At 64.3% G+C, this 24,166-nt stretch overlaps 1 protein-coding gene across 1 annotated transcript in view; it reads right to left on the bottom strand.

The window, feature by feature from the left end:
• Nucleotides 1-23,931, bottom strand: part of SYMPK (symplekin scaffold protein) — a gene marked incomplete at its 5' end in the record, with an annotated part of 44,415 nt that extends 20,484 nt beyond the window's left edge. The window contains 8 exons of the mRNA XM_064141220.1: nt 3,344-3,444; nt 4,968-5,076; nt 7,250-7,410; nt 11,090-11,237; nt 14,376-14,489; nt 15,855-15,936; nt 18,290-18,528; nt 23,781-23,931. Coding sequence (XP_063997290.1) covers nt 3,344-3,444; nt 4,968-5,076; nt 7,250-7,410; nt 11,090-11,237; nt 14,376-14,489; nt 15,855-15,936; nt 18,290-18,528; nt 23,781-23,931 — 1,105 coding nt within the window. The remainder of the gene's footprint in view (nt 1-3,343; nt 3,445-4,967; nt 5,077-7,249; nt 7,411-11,089; nt 11,238-14,375; nt 14,490-15,854; nt 15,937-18,289; nt 18,529-23,780) is intronic.
• Between the last annotated feature and the right edge of the window lie 235 nt (nt 23,932-24,166).

Below are 24,166 nucleotides of genomic sequence, written 5' to 3'. Positions count from 1 at the left end.
GCCAGCCTGGGGAGCTGGGTGCCAGCCTGGCATCGCTCAGGGGCAACCTGGAGTGCTGGGTGCCAGCCTGGCACTGCTCAGGGGCAACCTGGAGTGCTGGGTGCCAGCCTGGCACTGCTCAGAGCCAATCTAGGGCTGCTGGGTGCCAGCCTGGCACCACTCAGGGGCAACCTGGGATCACTTGGTGCCAACTTGGGGCCACTCAGGGCTGCTGGGTGCCAACCTGGGGCTGCTGGGTGCCAGCCTGGGGACACTCAGGGGCAACCTGGGGTCACTTGGTGCCAACTTCAGACCACTTGGTGCCAACTTGGGGCCACTTGGTGCCAAATTGGAGGCACTCAGGGCCACCTTGGTGCCAACTTGGTGCCACTTGGTGCCAACTTGGAGCCACTCAGGGCCACTTGGTGCCAACTTAGGGCCACCTTGGGGCCAGTTGGGGCCAATTTGATGCCACTCGGTGCCAGCTGAGGCAGCTCAGGGCCAGCTGGAGCCAACTTGGTGCCACTTGGTGCCAACTTGAGGCCAATCTGAGCCAACTTGGGGCCACCTGGGAGCCACTTAGGGCCACTTGGTGCCAACTTGGTGCCACTTGAGGCTACTCAATGCCAGCTGGAGCCAACTTGGTGCCACTTGGGAGCCACTTAGGGCCAGTTGGTGCCAACTTGAGGCACTCAGGGCCACTTGGTGCCAACTTGAGGCCACTTGAGGCTACTCAGGGCCAGCTGGAGCCAACTTGGTGCCACTTGGGGCCACTTGGTGCCAACTTGGTGCCAGTTGGTGCCAACTTAGGGGCACTCAGGGCCACTTGGTGCCAACTTGGAGCCACTTGGTGCCAACTTGGAGTCACTTGGTGCCAACTTAGGGGCACTCAGGGCCACTTGGTGCCAACTTAGGGGCACTCAGGGCTACTTGGTGCCAACTTAGGGCCACCTTGGGGCCAGTAGGGGCCAATTTGATGCCACTCGGTGCCAGCTGAGGCAGCTAAGGGCCAGCTGGAGCCAACTTAGGGCCAGTTGGTGCCAACTTGGGGGCACTCAGGGCCACTTGGTGCCAGCTGAGGCTACTCAGGGCCAGCTGGAGCCAACTTGGTGCCAGTTGGTGCCAACTTGGTGCCACTTGGGGCCAGTTGGTGTCAACTTGGTGCCACTTGGTGCCAACTTGTGGCACTCAAGGCCACTTGGTGCCAACTTGGTGCTAACTTGGTGCCAACTTGGGGGCACTCAGGGCCACTTGGTGCCAGCTGAGGCTACTCAGGGCCAGCTGGAGCCACGCAGGGCCACTTGGAGCCAACTTGGTGCCAACTTGGTGCCAACTTGGAGCCACTCAGGGCCACTTGGTGCCAATTTGGAGCCACTTGGTGCCAACTTGGAGCCACTCAGGGACACTTGGTGCCAACTTGGAGCCACTTGGTGCCAACTTGGGGCCACTTGGTGCCAAATTGGAGGCACTCAGGGCCACCTTGGTGCCAACTTGGAGCCACTTGGTGCCAACTTGGAACCACTCAGGGCCACTTGGTGCCAACTTGGTGCCAACTTGGAGCCACTCAGGGCCACTTGGTGCCAACTTAGGGCCACCTTGGGGCCAGCTGGGGCCAATTTGATGCCACTCAGTGCCAGCTGAGGCAGCTCAGGGCCAGCTGGAGCCAACTTGGGGCCACTTGGTGCCAACTTGGGGGCACTCAGGGCCACTTGGTGCCAGCTGAGGCTACTCAGGGCCAGCTGGAGCCAACTTGGTGCCACTTGGGGCCACTTGGTGCCAACTTGGGGCCACTCAGGGCAACTTAGTGCCAACTTGGAGCCACTTGGTGCCAACTTGGAGCCACTCAGGGACACTTGGTGCCAACTTGGAGCCACTTGGTGCCAACTTGGGGCCACTTGGTGCCAAATTGGGGGCACTCAGGGCCACTTGGTGCCAACTTGGAGCCACTTGGTGCCAACTTGGAGCCACTTGATGCCAACTTGGGGGCACTCAGGGCCACTTGGTGCCAACTTGGTGCCAACTTGGAGCCACTCAGGGCCACTTGGTGCCAACTTAGTGCCACCTTGGGGCCAGTTAGGGCCAATTTGATACCACTCGGTGCCAGCTGAGGCAGCTCAGGGCCAGCTGGAGCCAACTTGGTGCCAGTTGGGGCCACTTGGTGCCAACTTGGGGCCACTTGGGAGCTTCTTAGGGCCACTTGGTGCCAGCTGAGGCTACTCAGGGCCAGCTGGAGCCACTCAGGGCCACTTGTTGCCAACTTGGAGCCACTTGGTGCCAACTTGGGGCCACTTGGGAGCTACTTAGGGCCACTTGGTGCCAACTTGGGGGCACTCAGGGCCACTTGGTGCCCACTTGGTGCCAACTTGGGGCCACTCAGGGCCACTTGGTGCCAGCTGAGGCTACTCAGGGCCAGCTGGAGCCAACTTGGTGCCACTTGGGGCCACTTGGTGCCAACTTGGAGCCACTCAGGGTCAGTTGGTGCCAACTTGGGGGCACTCAGGGCCACTTGGTGCCAACTTGGAGCCACTCAGGGTCACTTGGTGCCAACTTGGTGCCAACTTGGAGCCACTCAGGGCCACTTGGTGCCAACTTGGAGCCACTTGGTGCCAACTTAGTGCTAACTTGGTGCCAACCTGGGGGCACTCAGGGCCACTTGGTGCCAGCTGAGGATACTCAGGGCCACTTGGTGCCAACTTGGAGCCACTTGGTGCCAACTTGGTGCCACTTGGTGCCAACTTGGAGCCACTTGGTGCCAACTTACGGGCACTCAGGGCCACTTGGTGCCCACTTAGGGCCACCTTGGGGCCAGTTGGGGCCAATTTGATGCCACTCGGTGCCAGCTGAGGCAGCTCAGGGCCACTCAGGGCCAACTTGGTGCCAACTTGGGGCACTCAGGGCCACTTGGTGCCAACTTGGTGCCACTTGAGGCTACTCAATGCCAGCTGGAGCCAACTTGGGGCCACTCAGGGCCATTTGGTGCCAACTTGGAGCCACTTGGTGCCAACTTGGGGGCACTTGGTGCCAACTTGGGGGCACTTGGTGCCAGCTGAGGCTACTCAGGGCCAGCTGGAGCCAACTTGGTGCCACTTGGTGCCACTTGGTGCCAACTTGGAGCCACTCAGGGCCAGTTGGTGCCAACTTGGGGGCACTCAGGGCCACTTGGTGCCAACTTGGAGCCACTTGGTGCCAACTTGGGGCCACTTGGTGCCACTTGGTTCCAACTTGGTGCCAACTTAGGGCCACCTTGGGGCCAGTTGGGGCCAATTTGATGCCACTCGGTGCCAGCTGAGGCAGCTCAGGGCCAGCTGGAGCCACTCAGGGCCAGTTGGTGCCAACTTGGTGCCAACCTGGTGCCAACTCTTACCTTCTCCAGGCCGTTGAGGACAGGGATGAGGAACCTCACATCTGGCAGCCTCTTGTGGTACAGGTCCCTGACCCTCTTCACCAGCTCTGGCGAGGGTGGCACTGCCAGGGGAAGGGTTGGCACCGTCACAGCCAGCCTGGTGCCACCATCCCCCTCCCTGCTGCCCTCCTTGGTGCCACCATCCCACCCTGGTGCCCTCCATCCCCTCCCTGTGCCACCATCCCACCCTGGTGCCCTCCACCCCCTCCCTGCTGCCACCATCCCCCTCCCTGGTGCCCACCCTGGTGCCACCATCCCACCCTGGTGCCCTCCACTCTTTCCCTGGTGCCCTCCTTGGTGCCCTCTCTGGTGCCACCATCCCTCCTCAGTGCCAACCACCTCCCCCCTGGTGCCCTCCCTGGTGCCACCAACCCTCTCCAGTGCCCTCCCTGGTGCCACCATTTCCCCCCTGGTGCCACCATCCCTCCCTGGTGCCCACCACCTGCTCCCTGGTGCCCTCCCCAGTGCCCACCCTAGTGCCACCATCCCTCCCCAGTGCCAACCACCTCCCCTCTGATGCCCTCTCTGGTGCCACCATCCCTCCCCTGTGCCAACCACCCCCTCCCCAGTGCCCTCCCTGGTGCCACCATCCCTTCCCAGTGCCAGCCACCTCCCTCTCTGGTGCCCTCTCTGGTGCCACCTTCCCTCCCCAGTGCCCTCCACCTCCCCCCTGGTGCCCTCTCTGGTGCCCTCCCTGGTGCCACCATCCCTCCCCAGTGCCAGCCACCTCCCCCCTGGTGCCCTCCCTGGTGCCACCATCCCCCCCCCAGTGCCCTCCACCCCCTCTCTGGTGCCCTCCCCAGTGCCCACCACCACCTGCTTGGTGCCCTCTCTGGTGCCATCAACCCTCCCCAGTGCCAACAACCTCCCCACTGGTGCCCACCCTGGTGCCACCCCCCCCCGCCCTGGTGCCCTCCCTGGTGCCACCAACCCAGGCCAGGGAAGGTGCCAGCATCACCCAAGCAGGCAGAGGGCACCAGGGGAGGGTGCCCAAGCAGGCAGATGGCAGCAGCCTGGCACCAGAGGGGAGGTGCCCAAGCAGGCAGAGGGCACCAGGGGAGGGTGCCCAAGCAGGCAGATGGCACCAGAGAGGGTACCAACATCACCCAGGCAGGCAGATGGCAGCAGCCTGGCACCAGAGGGGAGATGCCAACATCACCAAGGCAGGCAGATGGCAGCCTGGCACCAGAGGGGAGGGTGCCCAAGCAGTCAGATGGCACCAGAGGGGGTACCAACATCACCCAACCCCCCTGATGCCAGCAGCCTGGCACCAAAGGAGGGTGCCCAAGCAGGCAGATGGCAGCAGCCTGGCACCAGAGGGGAGATGCCAACATCACCCAGGCAGGCAGATGCCAGCAGCCTGGCACCAGAGGGGAGATGCCAACATCACCCAGGCAGGCAGATGCCAGCCTGGCACCAGAGGGGGTACCACCATCACCCAACCCCCCTAATACCATCACCCTGGCACCAGAGGGGAGATACCAACACCACCCAAGCAGGCAGATGGCAGCAGCCTGGCAGCAGGGGAGGTGCCAGCAGGGCCCAGGAGGCCGATGCCAGGCGGCAGGTGCCAGCCTGTGCCCACCTTTGTCGGTCAGGCTGTGCAGGCATCGAGTCACCAAAGTCTCTGCCCCCTTGGGGCAGTTCTCCACCAGCAGCAGCAGCTCAGGAGAGTTCATGCCCATGCCACGGATCTGCAAGGTTGGCACCACTCAGTTGGCACCCAGCACCTCGAAGGAGAGGGCACCCAAGAGCCTCTGTGCCACCCAAGGTGCCAAGGAGGACAGAGCTCAGCCACTGCCAGCCTCAAGAGCTCAGCCCTTGGGCCTCAGCAGCCACCAAGATGGGGTTGGGTTGGCACCAAACCACCTCTATGCCACCTTGGGTTGGCACCAAAGCACCTCTGTGCCACCCAAGCTGGCACCAAAGCACCTCTGTGCCACCCTAAGTGCCCCCCAAAGCCTCATCTCGACCAGTGCCAGCCTCAGAGCTCAACCTTTGGGCCTCAGCAGCCACCAAGATGGGGTTGGGTTGGCACCAAACCAACTCTATGCCACCTTGGGTTGGCACCAAAGCACCTCTGTGCCACCCAAGATGCCACCCAAGGTGCCAATGAGGTCAGAGCTCAGCCACTGCCAGCCTCAAGAGCTCAGCCCTTGGGCCTCAGTGGACAGCAAGGGAGGGTCAGGTTGGCACCAAACCACCTCTATGCCACCTTAGGTTGGCATCAAAGCACCTCTGTGCCACCCTAAGTGCCCCCCAAAGCCTCATCTCGACCAGTGCCAGCCTCAGAGCTCAGCCCTTGGGCCTCAGTGGACAGCAAGGGAGGCTCAGGTTGGCATCAAAGCAGCTCTGTGCCAACCAAGAGGGCACCCAACCATCTCTATGCCCCCTTGGGTGGCACCAAAGCACCTCTGTGCCATCCTAAGTGCCCCCCAAAGCCACATCTCGACCAGTGCCAGCCTCAGAGCTCAGCCCTTGGGCCTCAATGGACAGCAAGGGAGGGTCAGGTTGGCATCAAAGCACCTCTGTGCCACCCAAGCTGGCACCAAGGCCACTTCAGGCACACATGGACTCGGTGGGTTGGCACCAAACCACCTCTATGCCACCCAAGATGCCACCCAAGGTGCCAACGAGCTCAGAGCTTGGCCACTTCCACCCCCAAACCTCAACCCTCACTCCTCAGCAGCCACCAGGGTAGGGTTGGCACCAAACCACCTCTGTGCCACCCAAGCTGGCACCAAGGCCACTTCAGGCACCCATGCACTTAGTAGGGTGGCACCAAACCACCTCTATGCCCCCTTGGGATGGCACCAAACCACTTCCATGCCCCCTTGGGTTGGCACCAAACCACCTCTGTGCTCCTTTGGTTGGCACCAAACCACTTCCATGCCCCCTTGGGTTGGCACCAAACCACCTCTGTGCCACCCAAAGGGGCACCAAGGCCACTTCAGGCACCCATGCACTTAGTGGGTTGGCACCAAACCACCTCTATGCCACCTTGGGTGGCCTCAGTGGCTACTAAGGTAGGGTTGGGTTGGCACCAAACCACCTCTATGCCCCCCTGGGTTGGCACCAAGCCACTTCTATGCCAACTTGGGTGACATCAGTGGCCACTAAGGTAGGGTTGGGTTGGCACCAAACCACCTCTATGCTCCTTTGGTTGGCACCAAACCACTTCCATGCCCCCTTGGGTTGGCACCAAACCACCTCTGTGCCACCCAAAGGGGCACCAAGGCCACTTCAGGCACCCATGGACTTAGTGGGTTGGCACCAAACCACCTCAGTGCCACCTTGGGTGGCCTCAGTGGCCACTAAGGTAGGGTTGGGTTGGCACCAAACCACTTCTATGCCACCCAAAGGAGCACCAAGGCCACCTCTGTGCCACCCAAAGGGGCACCAAGGCCACTTCAGGCACCCATGCACTTAGTAGGGTGGCACCAAACCACCTCTGTGCCACCCAAGCTGGCACCAAGGCCACTTCAGGCACCCATGGACATAGTAGGGTGGCACCAAACCACCTCTATGCCACCCAAGATGCCACCCAAGCTGCCCCCAAACCCACATCTCGACCACTTCCACCTCCCAAACCTCAACCCTCACTCCTCAGCAGCCACCAGGGTCAGCTCAGGTTGGCACCAAACCACCTCTGTGCCACCCAAGCTGGCACCAAACCACCTCTATGCCACCCAAGATGCCACCCAAGCTGCCCCCGAACCCACATCTCGACCACTTCCACCTCCCAAACCTCAACCCTCACTCCTCAGCAGCCACCAGGGGAGGCTCAGCTTGGCACCCAACCCCCTTTAGAGCCCATCAGCGGGCACCCAGGTGCCCTCTGTGCCAACCCTGGGGCGGGCACCTCACCGGCTGCTCGATGACCCTGAGCACTGTGCGCTTGATGTCGGCGATGGCCTCGGTGTAGACTGATGCCAACTCGTGGATGAGTTTGTGGTTGAGGGGCAGCAGTGCCAGGTAGAGGTAGAGGCACTGCTTGATGGTCTCCTCTGTCCAGGGAGCTGCCACCTCTGCAGGGAAGAGAGGGCACAAAGTGGGCATCAAAGCAGGAGGGGTTCGGGCGTTGGCATCTCGGTGCCCACCCGAAGCGCAGCTGAGTGGAGGTAAAGGTAGGGTTGGGTTGGCACCAAACCACTTCTATGCCACCCAAGCTGGCATCAAGGGCACTTCTGGCATCGATGGATGGGGTGGGTTGGCACCAAGCCACCTCTGTGCCACCCTGATGCCACCCAAGGTGCCAAGGAGGTCACAGCTTGGCCACTTCCACCCTCAAAGCTCAATGCTTGGCCCTCAGTGGTCATCAAGATGGGGTTGGGTTGGCACCAAAGCAGCTTGAGGTCAGCCAAGCTGGCATCAAGGGCACTTGTGGCACACATGGAGTTGGTGGGGTGGCACCAAGCCACCTCTGTGCCACCCTGATGCCACCCAAGGTGCCAAGGAGGTCACAGCTTGGCCACTTCCACCCTCAAAGCTCAACACTTTGCTACCAGAGGAGGGTTGAGTTGGCACCAAACCACTTCTATGCCACCCAAGCTGGCATCAAGGGCACTTGTGGCACCCATGGACGTGGTGAGGTGGCACCAAGCCACTTCTGTGCCAGCTTGATGCCAGCTTGATGCCACCCAAGGTGCCACATCTTGGCCACTTCCACCCCCAGAGCTCTGCCATGGAACCTCAGTGGCCACAGAGATAGGGTTGGGTTGGCACCAAAGCAGGTTGAGGTCAGCCAAGGTGGCATCAAGGGCACTTGTGGCATCTGTGGATGGGGTGGGTTGGCAGCAAGTCACCTCTGTGCCACCCTGATGCCACCCAAGGTGCCAAGGAGGTCACAGCTTGGCCACTTCCACCCCCAGAGCTCTGCCGTTGAACCTTGATGGTGCCCACGGTAGGGTTGAGTTGGCACCAAAGCACCTCTGTGCCACCCAAGCTGGCATCAAGGCCACTTCTGGCACCTATGGACTTAGTGGGGTGGCACCAACCCACCTCTGTGCCACCTTGATGCCACCCAAGGTGCCACTGAGGTCACAGCTTGGCCACTTCTACCCCCAGAGCTCTGCCATTGAACCTTGATGGTGCCCACGGTAGGGTTGGGTTGGCACCAAACCACCTCTATGCCACCCAAGCTGGCACCAAGGCCACTTCTGGCACCTATGGACTTAGTGGGCTGGCATCAAGCCACCTCTGTGCCACCTTGATGCCACCCAAGGTGCCACTGAGGTCACAGCTTGGCCACTTCCACCCCCAGAGCTCTGCCGCCGAACCTCAGCAGCCGCCGAGATGGGGTTGGGTTGGCACCAAACCACCTCTGTGCCACCCAAGCTGGCACCAAGGCCACTTCACCCACCCCAGCTGGCACCCACAGCCCTGCCAGGTGGCACCAAGCCACCTCTGTGCCACCCAAGGCCACACTTTGACCACTTCCACCCCCAGAGCTCTGCCGCCGAACCTCAGCAGCTGCCGAGATGGGGTTGGGTTGGCACCAAAGCACCTCTGTGCCACCCAAGCTGGCACCAAGGCCACTTCTGTCACCTATGGACTTAGTGGGGTGGCACCAACCCACCTCTGTGCCACCTTGATGCCATCTTGATGCCACCCAAGGCCACACTTTGACCACTTCCACCCCCAGAGCTCTGCCTTTGAACCTCAGTGGCCACCGAGATGGGGTTGGGTTGGCACCAAAGCACCTCTGTGCCACCCAAGCTGGCACCAAGGCCACTTCACCCACCCCAGCTGGCACCCACAGCCCTGCCAGGTGGCACCAAGCCACCTCTGTGCCACCCAAGATGCCACCAAGGCCACACTTTGACCACTTCCACCCCCAGAGCTCTGCCGCCGAACCTCAGCAGCTGCCGAGATGGGGTTGGGTTGGCACCAAAGCACCTCTGTGCCACCCAAGCTGGCACCAAGGCCACTTCTGTCACCTATGGACTTAGTGGGGTGGCACCAACCCACCTCTGTGCCACCTTGATGCCACCCAAGGTGCCACCATGGCCACACTTTGACCACTTCCATCCCCAGACCTCTGCCGCCGAACCTCAGCGGCCGCCGAGATGGGGTTGGGTTGGCACCAAAGCACCTCTGTGCCACCCAAGCTGGCACCAAGGCCACTTCTGGCACCCATGGACTTAGTAGGGTGGCACCAACCCACCTCTGTGCCACCTTGATGCCATCTTGATGCCACCCAAGGCCACACTTTGACCACTTCCACCCCCAGAGCTCTGCCGCCGAACCTCAGCAGCTGCCGAGATGGGGTTGGGTTGGCACCAAAGCACCTCTGTGCCACCCAAGCTGGCACCAAGGCCGCTTCTGTCACCTATGGACTTAGTGGGCTGGCATCAAGCCACCTCTGTGCCACCTTGATGCCACCCAAGGTGCCAATGAGGTCACAGCTTGGCCACTTCCACCCCCAGAGCTCTGCCGCCGAACCTCAGCGGCCGCCGAGATGGGGTTGGGTTGGCACCAAACCACCTCTGTGCCACCCAAGCTGGCACCAAGGCCACTTCACCCACCCCAGCTGGCACACACAGCCCTGCCAGGTGGCCCCAAGCCACCTCTGTGCCACCCAAGGTGCCACCAAGGCCACACTTTGACCACTTCCACCCCCAGAGCTCTGCCACCGAACCTCAGCGGCCGCTGAGATGGGGTTGGGTTGGCACCAAAGCACCTCTGTGCCACCCAAGCTGGCACCAAGGCCACTTCTGTCACCTATGGACTTAGTGGGGTGGCACCAACCCACCTCTGTGCCACCCAAGATGCCACCATGGCCACACTTTGACCACTTCCACCCCCAGAGCTCTGCCGCCGAACCTCAGCGGCCGCCGAGATGGGGTTGGGTTGGCAACAAACCACCTCTGTGCCACCCAAGATGCCACCAAGGCCACTTCTGGCACCCATGGACTTAGTGGGGTGGCACCAACCCACCTCTGTGCCACCTTGATGCCATCTTGATGCCACCCAAGGCCACACTTTGACCACTTCCACCCCCAGAGCTCTGCCTTTGAACCTCAGTGGCCACCGAGATGGGGTTGGGTTGGCACCAAACCACCTCTGTGCCACCCAAGCTGGCACCAAGGCCACTTCTGGCATCCATAGACTTGGTGAGGTGGCACCAAGCCACCTCTGTGCCAGCTTGATGCCACCCAAGGTGCCACTGAGGTCACAGCTTGGCCACTTCCACCCCCAGAGCTCTGCCACCGAACCTCAGCGGCCGCCGAGATGGGGTTGGGTTGGCACCAAACCACCTCTGTGCCACCCAAGCTGGCACCAAGGCCACTTCTGGCACCCATGGACTTGGTGAGGTGGCACCAAGCCACCTCTGTGCCACCCAAGATGCCATCTTGATGCCACTCAAGGCCACACTTTGACCACTTCCACCCCCAGAGCTCTGCCGCCGAACCTCAGCGGCCGCCGAGATGGGGTTGGGTTGGCACCAAACCACCTCTGTGCCACCCAAGCTGGCACCAAGGCCACTTCACCCACCCCAGCTGGCACCCACAGCCCTGCCAGGTGGCACCAAGCCACCTCTGTGCCACCCAAGGTGCCACCAAGGCCACACTTTGACCACTTCCACCCCCAGACCTCTGCCGCCGAACCTCAGCGGCCGCCGAGATGGGGTTGGGTTGGCACCAAAGCACCTCTGTGCCACCCCAGCTGGCACCACCGTGGGCACCTGTGCCCTGCCCTTGGCACCTGTGTCCTTGTCAGCCCCGAAGAGCACTGAGGGGGGGTTGGGGTGGACCAGGAGCTGGAGGTAGTTGAGGGCAAACTTCTCGACGTAGTCTCTGAGCTGCTCCTTCTCGTAGAGCCTCTTGATGAAGAGCAGAGCCTGGCACCGCACCTGGCATGGGCACAGAGGGGTTGGCACAGCCTGGCACTGCGCCTGGCATGGGCACAGAGGGGCTGGCAATGCATGGAACTGACTGGCACTGCCTGGAACTGACTGGCACTGCCTGCTGGTGCATCTTGTGCCACCAACCTCTCCCCGCTGCCACCATCCCCTCCCTGGTGCCCTCCCTGGTGCCACCATTCCCACCCCGGTGCCCTCCCTGCTGCCACCATCCCCTCTCTGCTGCCACCATCCCCTCCCTGGTGCCCTCCCTGGTGCCACCAACCCCTCCCTGGTGCCACCACCCCCTCCCTAGTGCCCTCCCTGGTGCCACCAACCCCTCCCTGCTGCCACCACCCCCTCCCCAGTGCCCTCCCTGGTGCCACCAATCCCTCCCCAGTGCCCTCCCTGGTGCCACCAACCCCAACCCAGTGCCCTCCCTATGCCACCAACCCCTCCCCAGTGCCCTCCCTGGTGCCACCAACCCCTCCCTGCTGCCATCATCCCTTCTCCAATGCCCTCCCTGGTGCCACCAACCCCTCCCCAGTGCCCTCCCTGCTGCCACCACCCCCTCCTCAGTGCCCACCCTGGTGCCACCAATCCCTCCCTGCTGCCACCACCCCCTCCCCAGTGCCCTCCTTGCTGCCACCACCCCCTCCCCAGTGCCCTCCCTGGTGCCACCATCCCCTCTCTGGTGCCACCATCCCTCCTCAGTGCCAACCACCTCCCCACTGGTGCCCACCCTGGTGCCACCTTCCTCTCCCCAGTGCCCTCCCTGTGCCACCAACCCCTCCCTGGTGCCCTCCCCAGTGCCCTCCCTGTGCCACCAACCCCTCCCTGGTGCCACCACCCCCTCCCCAGTGCCCTCCCTGGTGCCCTCCCCGGTGCCAACCCCTCCCTGCTGCCACCACCCCCTCCCCAGTACCCTCCCCAGTGCCCTCCCCGGTGCCAACCCCTCCCTGCTGCCACCAACCCCTCCCCAGTGCCCTCCCTGGTGCCACCAATCCCTCCCTGCTGCCACCACCCCCTCCCCAGTGCCCTCCCTGGTGCCACCAACCCCTCCCTGCTGCCACCAACCCCTCCCCAGTGCCCTCCCTGGTGCCACCAATCCCTCCCCAGTGCCCTCCCTGGTGCCCTCCCCGGTGCCACCACCCCTTCCCCAGTGCCCTCCCTGGTGCCACCAACCCCTCCCTGCTGCCACCACCCCCTCCCCGGTGCCCTGCCTTGTGCCACCATCCCCTTCCTGGTGCCCTCCTTGCTGCCACCATCCCCTCCCCAGTGCCCTCCCTGGTGCCACCAACCCCTCCCTGCTGCCACCAACCCCTCCCCAGTGCCCTCCCTGCTGCCACCAACCCCTCCCCAGTGCCCTCCCTGCTGCCACCACCCCCTCCCCGGTGCCCTGCCTTGTGCCACCATCCCCTTCCTGGTGCCCTCCTTGCTGCCACCATCCCCTCCCCAGTGCCCTCCCTGGTGCCACCAACCCCTCCCCAGTGCCCTCCCTGCTGCCACCATCCCCTCCCCAGTGCCCTCCCTGGTGCCACCAACCCCTCCCTGCTGCCACCAACCCCTCCCCAGTGCCCTCCCTGGTGCCACCAACCCCTCCCCAGTGCCCTCCCTGCTGCCACCACCCCCTCCCCAGTGCCCTCCCTGGTGCCACCAATCCCTCCCTGCTGCCACCACCCCCTCCCCAGTGCCCTCCTTGCTGCCACCACCCCCTCCCCAGTGCCCTCCCTGGTGCCCTCCCCGGTGCCACCATCCCTTCCCCAGTGCCCTCCCTGTGCCACCAACCCCTCCCTGGTGCCACCAACCCCTCCTCGGTGCCACCAACCCCTCCCCAGTGCCCTCCCTGGTGCCACCATCCCCTCCCTGCTGCCACCAATCCCTCCCCAGTGCCCTCCCTGGTGCCACCAACCCCTCCCTGCTGCCACCAACCCCTCCCCAGTGCCCTCCCTGGTGCCACCAACCCCTCCCTGCTGCCACCAACCCCTCCCCAGTGCCCTCCCTGGTGCCACCAACCCCTCCCTGCTGCCACCAACCCCTCCCCGGTGCCCTCCCTGCTGCCACCAACCCCTCCCCAGTGCCCTCCCTGTGGCACCATCCCCTCCCTGCTGCCACCATCCCCTCCCCAGTGCCCTCCCTGGTGCCACCAACCCCTCCCCAGTGCCCTCCCTGCTGCCACCACCCCCTCCCCAGTGCCCTCCCTGGTGCCACCAACCCCTCCCTGCTGCCACCAACCCCTCCCCAGTGCCCTCCCTGGTGCCACCAACCCCTCCCTGCTGCCACCAACCCCTCCCCAGTGCCCTCCCTGTGGCACCATCCCCTCCCTGCTGCCACCATCCCCTCCCCAGTGCCCTCCCTGGTGCCACCAACCCCTCCCCGGTGCCACCACCCCCTCCCCAGTGCCCTCCCTGGTGCCACCAACCCCTCCCCAGTGCCCTCCCTGGTGCCACCATCCCCTCCCTGCTGCCACCAATCCCTCCCCAGTGCCCTCCCTGGTGCCACCAACCCCTCCCTGCTGCCACCAACCCCTCCCCAGTGCCCTCTCTGGTGCCCTCTCCGGTGCCACCATCCCCTCATCCCCTCCCTGCTGCCACCACCTCCTCCCCAGTGCCCTCCCTGGTGCCACCATCCACTCCCTGGTGCCCTCCTTGCTGCCACCAACCCCTCCCCAGTGCCCTCCCTGGTGCCACCAACCCCTCCCTGCTGCCACCAACCCCTCCCTGCTGCCACCAACCCCTCCCCAGTGCCCTCCCTGCTGCCACCAACCCCTCCCCAGTGCCCTCCCTGCTGCCACCTTCCTCTCCCTAGTGCCCTCCCTGGTGCCACCATCCCCTCCCTGCTGCCACCACCCCCTCCCCAGTGCCCTCCCCGGTGCCAACCCCTCCCTGCTGCCACCACCCCCTCCCCAGTGCCCTCCCTGGTGCCACCAACCCCTCCTCAGTGCCCACCCTGGTGCCACCATCCCCTCCCTGCTGCCACCACCCTCTCCCCAGTGCCCTCCCTGGTGCCACCACCCCCTCCCTGGTGCCCTCCCCGGTGCCACCAAACCCTCTCCCTGCTGCCACCTCCCACTCTGTGCATCCCAGCAGCCCCTTAGCCTGCCGGTGCCAGGCCTGTGCCAGGCTGTGCCAGCTGTGCCAGCTGTGCCACCTTGTCCTTCTCGTGGGAGCTGAGGTCCAGCAGGACATGCAGGTACTGGAACTGCCTGCAAGGCCTCTTGAAGATGAGGTCCCTCAGGGTGGCCATGCCCAGGTAGGTCCTGCTCTGGAGGGCACAGAGAAGGGAGAGGGCACAGGTTGGCACTGGGGTGGGGATGCCCAACTTAGTGCCCAGCTCAGTGTCCAGCCTGGTGCCCAGCTTAGTGCCCAGCTCGGTGCACAGCTTAGTGCCCAGCCTGGTGCCCAGCTTGGTGCAAAGCTTAGTGCCCAGCTTAGTGCCCAGCTCGGTGCCCAGCCCGGTGCCCATCCTGGTGCCCAGCTTAGTGCCCAGCTTGGTGCAAAGCTTAGTGCCCAGCCTGGTGCCCAGCTCAGTGCCCAGCTTGGTGCCCAGCTTAGTGCCCAGCTCAGTGCCCAGCTTGGTGCAAAGCTTAGTGCCCAGCCTGGTGCCCAGCTCAGTGCCCAGACTGGTGCCCAGCTTGGTGCCCAGCTCAGTGCCCAGCTTGGTGCAAAGCTTAGTGCCCAGCCTGGTGCCCAGCTTGGTGCCCAGCTCGGTGCCCAGCTCAGTGCAAAGCTTGGTGCCCGGCTCAGTGCCCAGCTTGGTGCCCAGCCTGGTGCCCAGCTTGGTGCCTGGCTCGGTGCACGGCTCGGTGCCCAGCTCAGTGCCCAGCCTGGTGCCTGGCTTGGTGCAAAGCTTAATGCCCAGCTCGGTGCCCAGCTCGGTGCACAGCTTGGTGCAAAGCTTAGTGCCCAGCTTAGTGCCCTGCTTAGTGCCCAGCTCGGTGCCCAGCTCAGTGCACAGCCTGGTGCCCAGCTTAGTGCCCAGCTCGGTGCCTGGCTTGGTGCCCAGCTTGGTGCAAAGCTTAGTGCCCAGCTCAGTGCCCAGCTCGGTGCCCAGCTCAGAGCCCAGCTCAGTGCCCAGCTCGGTGCCCAGCCTGGTGCCCAGCTCAGTGCCCAGCTTGGTGCCCAGCTTAGTGCCCAGCTCGGTGCCCAGCTTGGTGCAAAGCTTAGTGCCCAGCTTGGTGCCCAGCTCGGTGCCCAGCTTGGTGCAAAGCTTAGTGCCCAGCTCGGTGCCCAGCTTGGTGCAAAGCTTAGTGCCCAGCTCAGTGCCCAGCTCGGTGCCCAGCCTGGTGCCCAGCCTGGTGCCCAGCTCGGTGCAAAGTTTAGGGCCCAGCTCGGTGCCCAGCTCGGTGCCCAGCCTGGTGCCCAGCTCAGTGCCCAGCTTGGTGCCCACCCTGGTGCCCAGCTCGGTGCCCAGCTTGGTGCCCAGCTTGGTGCCCGGCTCAGTGCCCAGCTCGGTGCCCAGCCTGGTGCCCAGCTTGGTGCCTGGCTCGGTGCACGGCTCGGTGCCCAGCCTGGTGCCCAGCCTGGTGCCCAGCTCGATGCCCAGCTTAGTGCCCAGCTCGGTGCCCAGCTCAGTGCCCAGCTCGATGCCCAGCCTGGTGCCCAGCTCGGTGCCCAGCTCAGTGCCCACCTCATCCTCGCAGTACTTGCGGATGACCTCCAGAGCACTCTCGGTGAGCAGAGGAGCCTCAAGCACCACCCTGGTGAAGATGCTGGGAGGGGGAGAGGGGGGAGGGGGAGAGGGGAGAGGGGAGAGGGAGAGGGGAGGGGAGAGAGGGGAGAGGGGAGGGAGGGAGAGGGGAGAGGGGAGAGAGGGGAGGGGAGAGGAAAGGGAGAGGGGAAACAGAGAGGGGAGAAGGGAGGGGGAGAGGGGAGAGAGAGAGGAGAGAGAGGGGAGGGGAGAGAGGGAGAGGAGAGAGGGGAGGGGAGAGAGGGGAGGGGAGAAGGGAGAGGAGAGAGGGAGAGGAGAGAGAGGGGAGGGGAGAGAGGGAGAGGAGAGAGGGAGAGGGAGAGGAGAGAGGGAGAGAGGGAGAGGGAGAGGAGAGAGGGAGAGAGGGAAAGGGGAGAAGGAGAGAGGAGAGGGAGAGAGAGGGAGAGGGGAGAGGGAGAGAGGAGAGGGGAGAGGGAGAGAGGGGAGAGGAGAGAGAGAGGGAGAGGAGAGAGGGAGAGGAGAGACAGGGAGAGGGAGAGGGGAGAGGGGAGAGGGAGAGGGAGAGGGAGAGGAGAGAGAGAGGGAGAGAGAAAGGAGAGAGGGAGAGGAGAGACAGGGAGAGGGAGAGGGGAGAGAGGAAGAGGAAGAGGGAAGAGGGAGAGGGGAGGGGAGAGGGAGAGGGAGAGGGGAGAGGGAGAGGGGAGAGGGAGAGGGGAGAGGGGGAAAACAGAGGGAGAGAGGAGAGAGAGAGGAGAGAGGGAGAGGAGAGAGAGGGGAGGGGACAAAGGGAGAGGGGAGAGAGGGGAGGGGAGAGAGGGAGAGGAGAGAGGGAGAGGAGAGAGAGGGGAGGGGAGAGAGGGAGAGGAGAGAGGGAGAGGGAGAGGGGAGAGGGGAGAGGAGAGAGGGAGAGGAGAGAGGGGAGAGAGGGAGAGGGGAGAGGGGAGAGGGAGAGGGGGGGAGGGGGGAGGGAGCGGGGGAGAGGGGAGAGGGGAGAGGGAGAGGGGAGGGGAGAGGGAGAGGGAGAGGGGAGAGGGAGAGGGGAGAAGGGAAGGGGAGAGGGGGAAAACAGAGGGGAGAGAGGAGAGAGAGAGGAGAGAGGGAGAGGAGAGAGAGGGGAGGGGAGAGAGGGAGAGGGGAGAGGGAGAAGGGAGAGGGGAGAGAGGAGAGGGAGAGAGGAGAGGAGAGAGGGGAGGAAAAGGGGAGGAGTGGGAGAGAGGAGAGGAGGGGAGAGGGAAAAGAGTAGAGAGGACAAGGGAGAGGGAGAGGGAGAGGGGAGAAGAGAGGGAGGGGAAAGTGGAGGGGAGAGGGCAGAAGAGGGAGGGGAGAGAGGAGAGAGGAGCAGAGAGGGGGAGATGGAGAGGAGAGGAGGGAGGAGACATCAGCAGGGTGAAGCTGCCTGCTGCCACCATGCCCACCCTGGTGCCCACCCTGATGCCACCATCCCCTCCCTGGTGCCCACCCTTGTGCCACCATCCCCTCCTTGCTGCCACCACCCACTCCCTTGTGCCCACCCTGATGCCACCACCCCCTCCCTGGTGCCCACCCTTGTGCCACCATCCCCTCCCTGGTGCCACCATCCCCTCCCTTGTGCCCACCCTTGTGTCACCATCCCCTCCCTTGTGCCCACCCTGATGCCACCACCCCCTCCCTGCTGCGACCATCCCCTCCCTGCTGCCACCATCCCCTCTGTGCCTACTTTGATGCCAACCTCCCCTCCCTGCTGCCACCATCCCCTCCCTGGTGCCACCACCCACTCCCTGCTGCCCACCCTTGTGCCACCATCCCCTCCTTGCTGCCACCATCCCCTCCCTTATGCCCACCCTTGTGCCACCATCCCCTCCCTGCTGCCACCAACCCCTCCCTGCTGCCACCATCTCCTCCCTTGTGCCCACCCTTGTGCCACCATCCCCTCCTTGCTGCCACCACCCACTCCCTTGTGCCCACCCTGATGCCACCACCCCCTCCCTTGTGCCCACCCTTGTGCCACCATCCCCTCCCTGATGCCCTCCCTGCTGCCACCATCCCCTCCCTGCTGCCACCACCCACTCCCTTGTGCCCACCCTTGTGCCACCAACCCCTCCCTGCTGCCACCATCCCCTCCCTTGTGCCCTCCCTGCTGCCACCATCCCCTCCCTGCTGCCACCATCCCCTCCCTTGTGCCCACCCTTGTGCCACCATCCCCTCCTTGCTGCCACCACCCACTCCCTTGTGCCCACCCTGATGCCACCACCCCCTCCCTGGTGCCCACCCTTGTGCCACCATCCCCTCCCTGGTGCCACCATCCCCTCCCTGCTGCCACCATCCCCTCCCTTGTGCCCACCCTTGTGCCACCATCCCCTCCCTTGTGCCCACCCTGCTGCCACCATCCCCTCCCTTGTGCCCACCCCTGACCCAGTTGGCACCAACTCCTTTACCCATCCTTCTGGTCAGGCTTCTCCTGCAGCCCTGCCAGGAGCCCGATCAGGCACTGGTCGTAGCGCTCAGGGGTGCCAGCTGTGCCCCCTCGCCCCAGGTGGGCACTGTACTCCTGGTAGAGCCAAGCAAATGCCAGCTCCAGGCGCCCACGGACGTCCTCCAGGATGAATGCCAGGACCTCCCCCTTGAGGGGCATCTCGAACTGGGTCACCAGGGAGGCCAAGATCTTGACTCGAGCCTGGCACAGGCAAAGGGGGCACAGGTTGGGGGGGGGTGGTGGTGCCAGGCTGGCGGGCAAAAAGGTGGTACCAAGAGAGGAGCTCCTGGGTGGGCATCTCGTGGGGATATCTTCCCTGAGGGCACCCAGGTGGGCATCTTGGGGTGGTTGTGTGTGGGGGGGGGGCGTCAGGTGGGCATCTCATGGGGGTCATTAGGTGGCACCCAGGTGGGCATCTCTTGGTGGCATCGGCTGAGCACCTTCTGGTGGTAGCCAGGTGGGCATCTCTTGGTGGCACCCAGGTGGGCATCTTATGGTGGCACCATATGGGGTTATTAGGTGGCACCCAGGTGGGCATCTCTTGGTGGCATCAGCTGAGCACCTCCTGGTGGTACCCAGGTGGGCATCTCATGGTGGACATCAGGTGGCACCCAGGTGGGCATCTCTTGGTGGCACCATATGGGGACATTAGGTGGCACCCAGGTGGGCATCTCCTGGTGGCATCAGCTGAGCACCTCCTGGCAGTACCCAGGTGGGCATCCCATGGTGGCACCATATGGGGTCTTTAGGTGGTAGCCAGGTGGGCATCTCCTAGTGGACATCAGGTGGCACCCAGATGGGCATCTTATGGCGGCACCATATGGGGTCATTAGGTGGCACCCAGATGGGCATCTCCTGGTGGCACCATATGGGGTCATTAGGTGGTAGCCAGGTGGGCATCTCTTGGTGGCACCATATGGGGTCATTAGGTGGCACCCAGGTGGGCATCTCGTGGTGGCATCAGCTGAGCACCTCCTGGTGGTACCCAGGTGGGCATCTAATGGTGGACATCAGGTGGCACCCAGGTGGGCATCTCGTGGTGGCATCAGCTGAGCACCTCCTGGTGGTACCCAGGTGGGCATCTAATGGTGGACATCAGGTGGCACCCAGGTGGGCATCTCTTGGTGGCATCAGCTGAGCACCTCCTGGTGGTACCCAGGTGGGCATCTTATGGTGGACATCAGGTGGCACCCAGGTGGGCATCACCTGGTGGCATCAGCTGAGCACCTCCTGGTGGTACCCAGGTGGGCATCTCATGGTGGCACCAACGCAGGCAGCAGCATCCCTGCTCTCTGGCGCCACCTGCTGGCACCTCTGGGTACCACCTCTCAACGCCACCACCTCCTGGCACCACCAGTTGGGCACTTCTTGGGGCACACCTCCTGGTGGCACCAAGTGGGCACCTCTTGGTGGCACCAAGGCAGGCAGCAGCATCCCTGCTCGCTGGCGCCACCTGCTGGCACCTCTGGGTACCACCTCTCAACGCCACCACCTCCTGGCACCACCAGGTGGGCACTTCTTGGGGGCCACCTCCTGGTGGCACCAAGTGGGCACCTCTTGGTACCAAGTGGGCACCTGTTGGCTCCTGGTGGCAACAGGTGGGCACCACTTGGTGGCACCTCCCCTGCTCTCTGACGCCACCTCCTGGCACCACCAGTTGGGCACTTCTTAGAGGCCATCTCCCAGTGCCAGGCAGGCGGTGGGCACCAATCCAGGACCCCTCCTGTTGGCACCAGGTGGGCACCTCTTGGTGGCACCAATGCAGGCAGCAGCATCCCTGGCGCCACCTGCTGGCACCTCTGGGTACTACCTCTTGCTACCACCTCTCAATGTCACCTCCCCCTGACTTCACCAGGTGGGCACCTGTTGGCAACAGGAGGGCACTTCTTGGGGCCACCTCCTGGAGGCACCAGGTGGGCATCTCTTGGTGGCAGCTCCCCTGCTCTCTGGTGCCACCTGCTGGCACCTCTGGGTACTACCTCTCGCTACCACCTCTCAGTGTCACCACCTCCTGGCACCACCAGGTGGGCACCTGTTGGCACCAGGTTGGCCCCAAGTGGGCACCTCTGGGGGACACCTCATGGCACCACCAGGTGGGCACCTCTTGGTGGCACCAACACAGGCAGCAGCATCCCTGCTCTCTGGCGCCACCTGCTGGCACCTCTGGGTACTACCTCTCAGTGTCACCTCCTCCTGGCACCACCAATTGGGCACTTCTTGGGGGCCACCTCCTGGTGGCACCAGGTGGGCACCTCTTGGTCACACCTGGTGGCACCAAGTGGGCACCTGTTGGCTCCTGGTGGCAACAGGTGGGCACCTCTTGGTGGCACCAATGCAGGCAGCAGCATCCCTGGCGCCACCTGCTGGCACCTCTGGGTACTACCTCTCGCTACCACCTCTCAGTGTCACCACCTCCTGGCACCACCAGGTGGGCACCTGTTGGCACCAGGTTGGCCCCAAGTGGGCACCTCTGGGGGACACCTCCTGGCACCACCAGGTGGGCACCTCTTGGTGGCACCAACGCAGGCAGCAGCATCCCTGCTCTCTGGCGCCACCTGCTGGCACCTCTGGGTACTACCTCTCACTACCACCTCTCAATGCCACCATCTCCTGGCACCACCAGGTGGGCACTTCTTGGGACCACCTGGTGGCCCCAAGTGGGCACCTCCGGGGGCCACCTCCTGTTGGCACCAGGTGGGCACCTCTTGGTGGCACCTCCCCTGCTCTCTGACGCCACCTCCTGGCACCACCAGTTGGGCACTTCTTGGGGGGGTCCACCTGCTGGTGCCAGGAAGGCAGGCAGGAGGTGGGCACCAATCCAGGACCCCACCTGTTGGCACCATGTGGGCACCTCTTGGTGGCCGCTCCCCTGCTCTCTGGTGCCACCTGCTGGCACCTCTGGGCACCACCTCTCAACGCCACCACTTCCTGGCACCACCACTTGGGCACTTCTTGGGGGGGGTCCACCTGCCGGTGCCAGGAAGGCAGGCAGGAGGTGGGCACCAATCCAGGACCCCTCCTGTTGGCACCAGGTGGGCACCTCTTGGTGGCACCAAGGCAGGCAGCAGCATCCCTGCTCTCTGGCGCCACCTGCTGGCACCTCTGGGTACCACCTCTCAACGCCATCACTTCCTGGCACCACCAGGTGGGCACTTCTTCGGACCACCTGGTGGCACCAAGTGGGCACCTCTTGGTCACACCTGGTGGCACCAAGTGGGCACCTCCGGGGGCCACCTCCTGTTGGCACCAGGTGGGCACCTCTTGGTGGCAGCTCCCCTGCTCTCTGACGCCACCTCCTGGCACCACCAGTTGGGCACTTCTTAGAGGCCATCTCCCAGTGCCAGGCAGGCTGGAGGTGGGCATCCCTAGAGGCCACCTCCTGGGGGCACCAGGTGGGCACCTCTTGGTGGCACCTCCCCTGCTCTCTGGCGCCACCTGCTGGCAACTCTGGGTACTACCTTTCGCTACCACCTCTCAGTGTCACCACCTCCTGGCGCCACCAGGTGGGCACTTCTTAGAGGCCATCTCCCAGTGCCAGGCAGGCGGTGGGCACCAATCCAGGACCCCTCCTGCTGGCACCAGGTGGGCCCCTCTTGGGCACACCTCCTGGTGGCACCAAGTGAACACCTCTGGGGGACACCTCCTGGCACCACCAGGTGGGCACCTTGTGGTGGCACCTCCCCTGCTCTCTGGCGCCACCTGCTGGCACCTCTGGGCACCACCTCTGAACGCCACCACCTCCTGGCACCACCAGGTGGGCACTTCTTGGGACCACCTGGTGGCCCCAAGTGGGCACCTCCGGGGGCCACCTCCTGTTGGCACCAGGTGGGCACCTCTTGGTGGCAGCTCCCTTGCTCTCTGACGCCACCTCCTGGCACCACCAGTTGGGCACTTCTTAGAGGCCATCTCCCAGTGCCAGGCAGGAGCTGGGCACCAATCCAGGACCCCTCCTGTTGGCACCAGGTGGGCACCTCTTGGTGGCACCAAGGCAGGCAGCAGCATCCCTGCTCGCTGGCGCCACCTGCTGGCACCTCTGGGTACCACCTCTCAACGCCACCACCTCCTGGCACCACCAGGTGGGCACTTCTTGGGGGCCACCTCCTGGTGGCACCAAGTGGGCACCTCTTGGTACCAAGTGGGCACCTGTTGGCTCCTGGTGGCAACAGGTGGGCACCACTTGGTGGCACCTCCCCTGCTCTCTGACGCCACCTCCTGGCACCACCAGTTGGGCACTTCTTAGAGGCCATCTCCCAGTGCCAGGCAGGCGGTGGGCACCAATCCAGGACCCCTCCTGTTGGCACCAGGTGGGCACCTCTTGGTGGCACCAATGCAGGCAGCAGCATCCCTGGCGCCACCTGCTGGCACCTCTGGGTACTACCTCTTGCTACCACCTCTCAATGTCACCTCCCCCTGACTTCACCAGGTGGGCACCTGTTGGCAACAGGAGGGCACTTCTTGGGGCCACCTCCTGGAGGCACCAGGTGGGCATCTCTTGGTGGCAGCTCCCCTGCTCTCTGGTGCCACCTGCTGGCACCTCTGGGTACTACCTCTCGCTACCACCTCTCAGTGTCACCACCTCCTGGCACCACCAGGTGGGCACCTGTTGGCACCAGGTTGGCCCCAAGTGGGCACCTCTGGGGGACACCTCATGGCACCACCAGGTGGGCACCTCTTGGTGGCACCAACACAGGCAGCAGCGTCCCTGCTCTCTGGCGCCACCTGCTGGCACCTCTGGGTACTACCTCTCAGTGTCACCTCCTCCTGGCACCACCAATTGGGCACTTCTTGGGGGCCACCTCCTGGTGGCACCAGGTGGGCACCTCTTGGTCACACCTGGTGGCACCAAGTGGGCACCTGTTGGCTCCTGGTGGCAACAGGTGGGCACCTCTTGGTGGCACCAATGCAGGCAGCAGCATCCCTGGCGCCACCTGCTGGCACCTCTGGGTACTACCTCTCGCTACCACCTCTCAGTGTCACCACCTCCTGGCACCACCAGGTGGGCACTTCTTGAGGGGGATCCACCTGCTGGTGCCAGGCAGGCTGGAGGTGGGCATCCCTAGAGGCCACCTCCTGTTGGCACCAGGTGGGCACCTCTTGGTGGCAGCTCCCCTGCTCTCTGGCGCCACCTGCTGGCACCTCTGGGTACTACCTCTCGCTACCACCTCTCAGTGTCACCACCTCCTGGCACCACCAGGTGGGCACCTGTTGGCACCAGGTTGGCCCCAAGTGGGCACCTCTGGGGGACACCTCCTGGCACCACCAAGTGGGCACCTCTTGGTGGCACCAACTCAGGCAGCAGCATCCCTGCTCTCTGTCGCCACCTGCTGGCACCTCTGGGTACCACCTCTCAACGCCACCACCTCCTGGCACCACCACTTGGGCACTTCTTGGGGGGGGGTCCAGGCATGCAAGCAGGTTGGCAGGGGGTGGTGAGGGGTTGGCAGGGAGGGTACCTGGGCAGCGCCGCTGCAGGCCACGGCGCGCTCTGCCCGCAGGATGCGGCGCACTGCTGCCAGCTTCAGCTTCTCCAGTTGGATGTCACTCAGGGGCTTGAGGACGTCCCCCAGGCGGAAAACCTTCTTCCTGCCACCCGCTCCTGCCAGCCTGCCAAGGTGGGCACAGGGTGGGGTGGGCACCTGGATGGGCTGCGGGCACCTGGATGGGCTGCGGGCACCTGGAAGGGGCTGCGGGCACCTGGAGGGGGCTGCGGGCACCTCGAGGGGTAGGGGGCGTGGGTGAGGAGTGGCCTCTGGGGGTGTAGGAGGGGACAAGAGGGGGGTGGGGGTGGCAAAGGGTGGGCATTGGGGTGGGCATCGGGGTGGGGGGCATCTGTTGGTGG

This window comes from Pogoniulus pusillus, unplaced genomic scaffold, assembly GCF_015220805.1.
Source record: "Pogoniulus pusillus isolate bPogPus1 unplaced genomic scaffold, bPogPus1.pri scaffold_183_arrow_ctg1, whole genome shotgun sequence".
Classification (NCBI taxonomy): domain Eukaryota; kingdom Metazoa; phylum Chordata; class Aves; order Piciformes; family Lybiidae; genus Pogoniulus; species Pogoniulus pusillus.
Note: the sequence above shows the minus strand (reverse complement) of the source record. Positions and strands in the feature narration are given on the sequence as shown.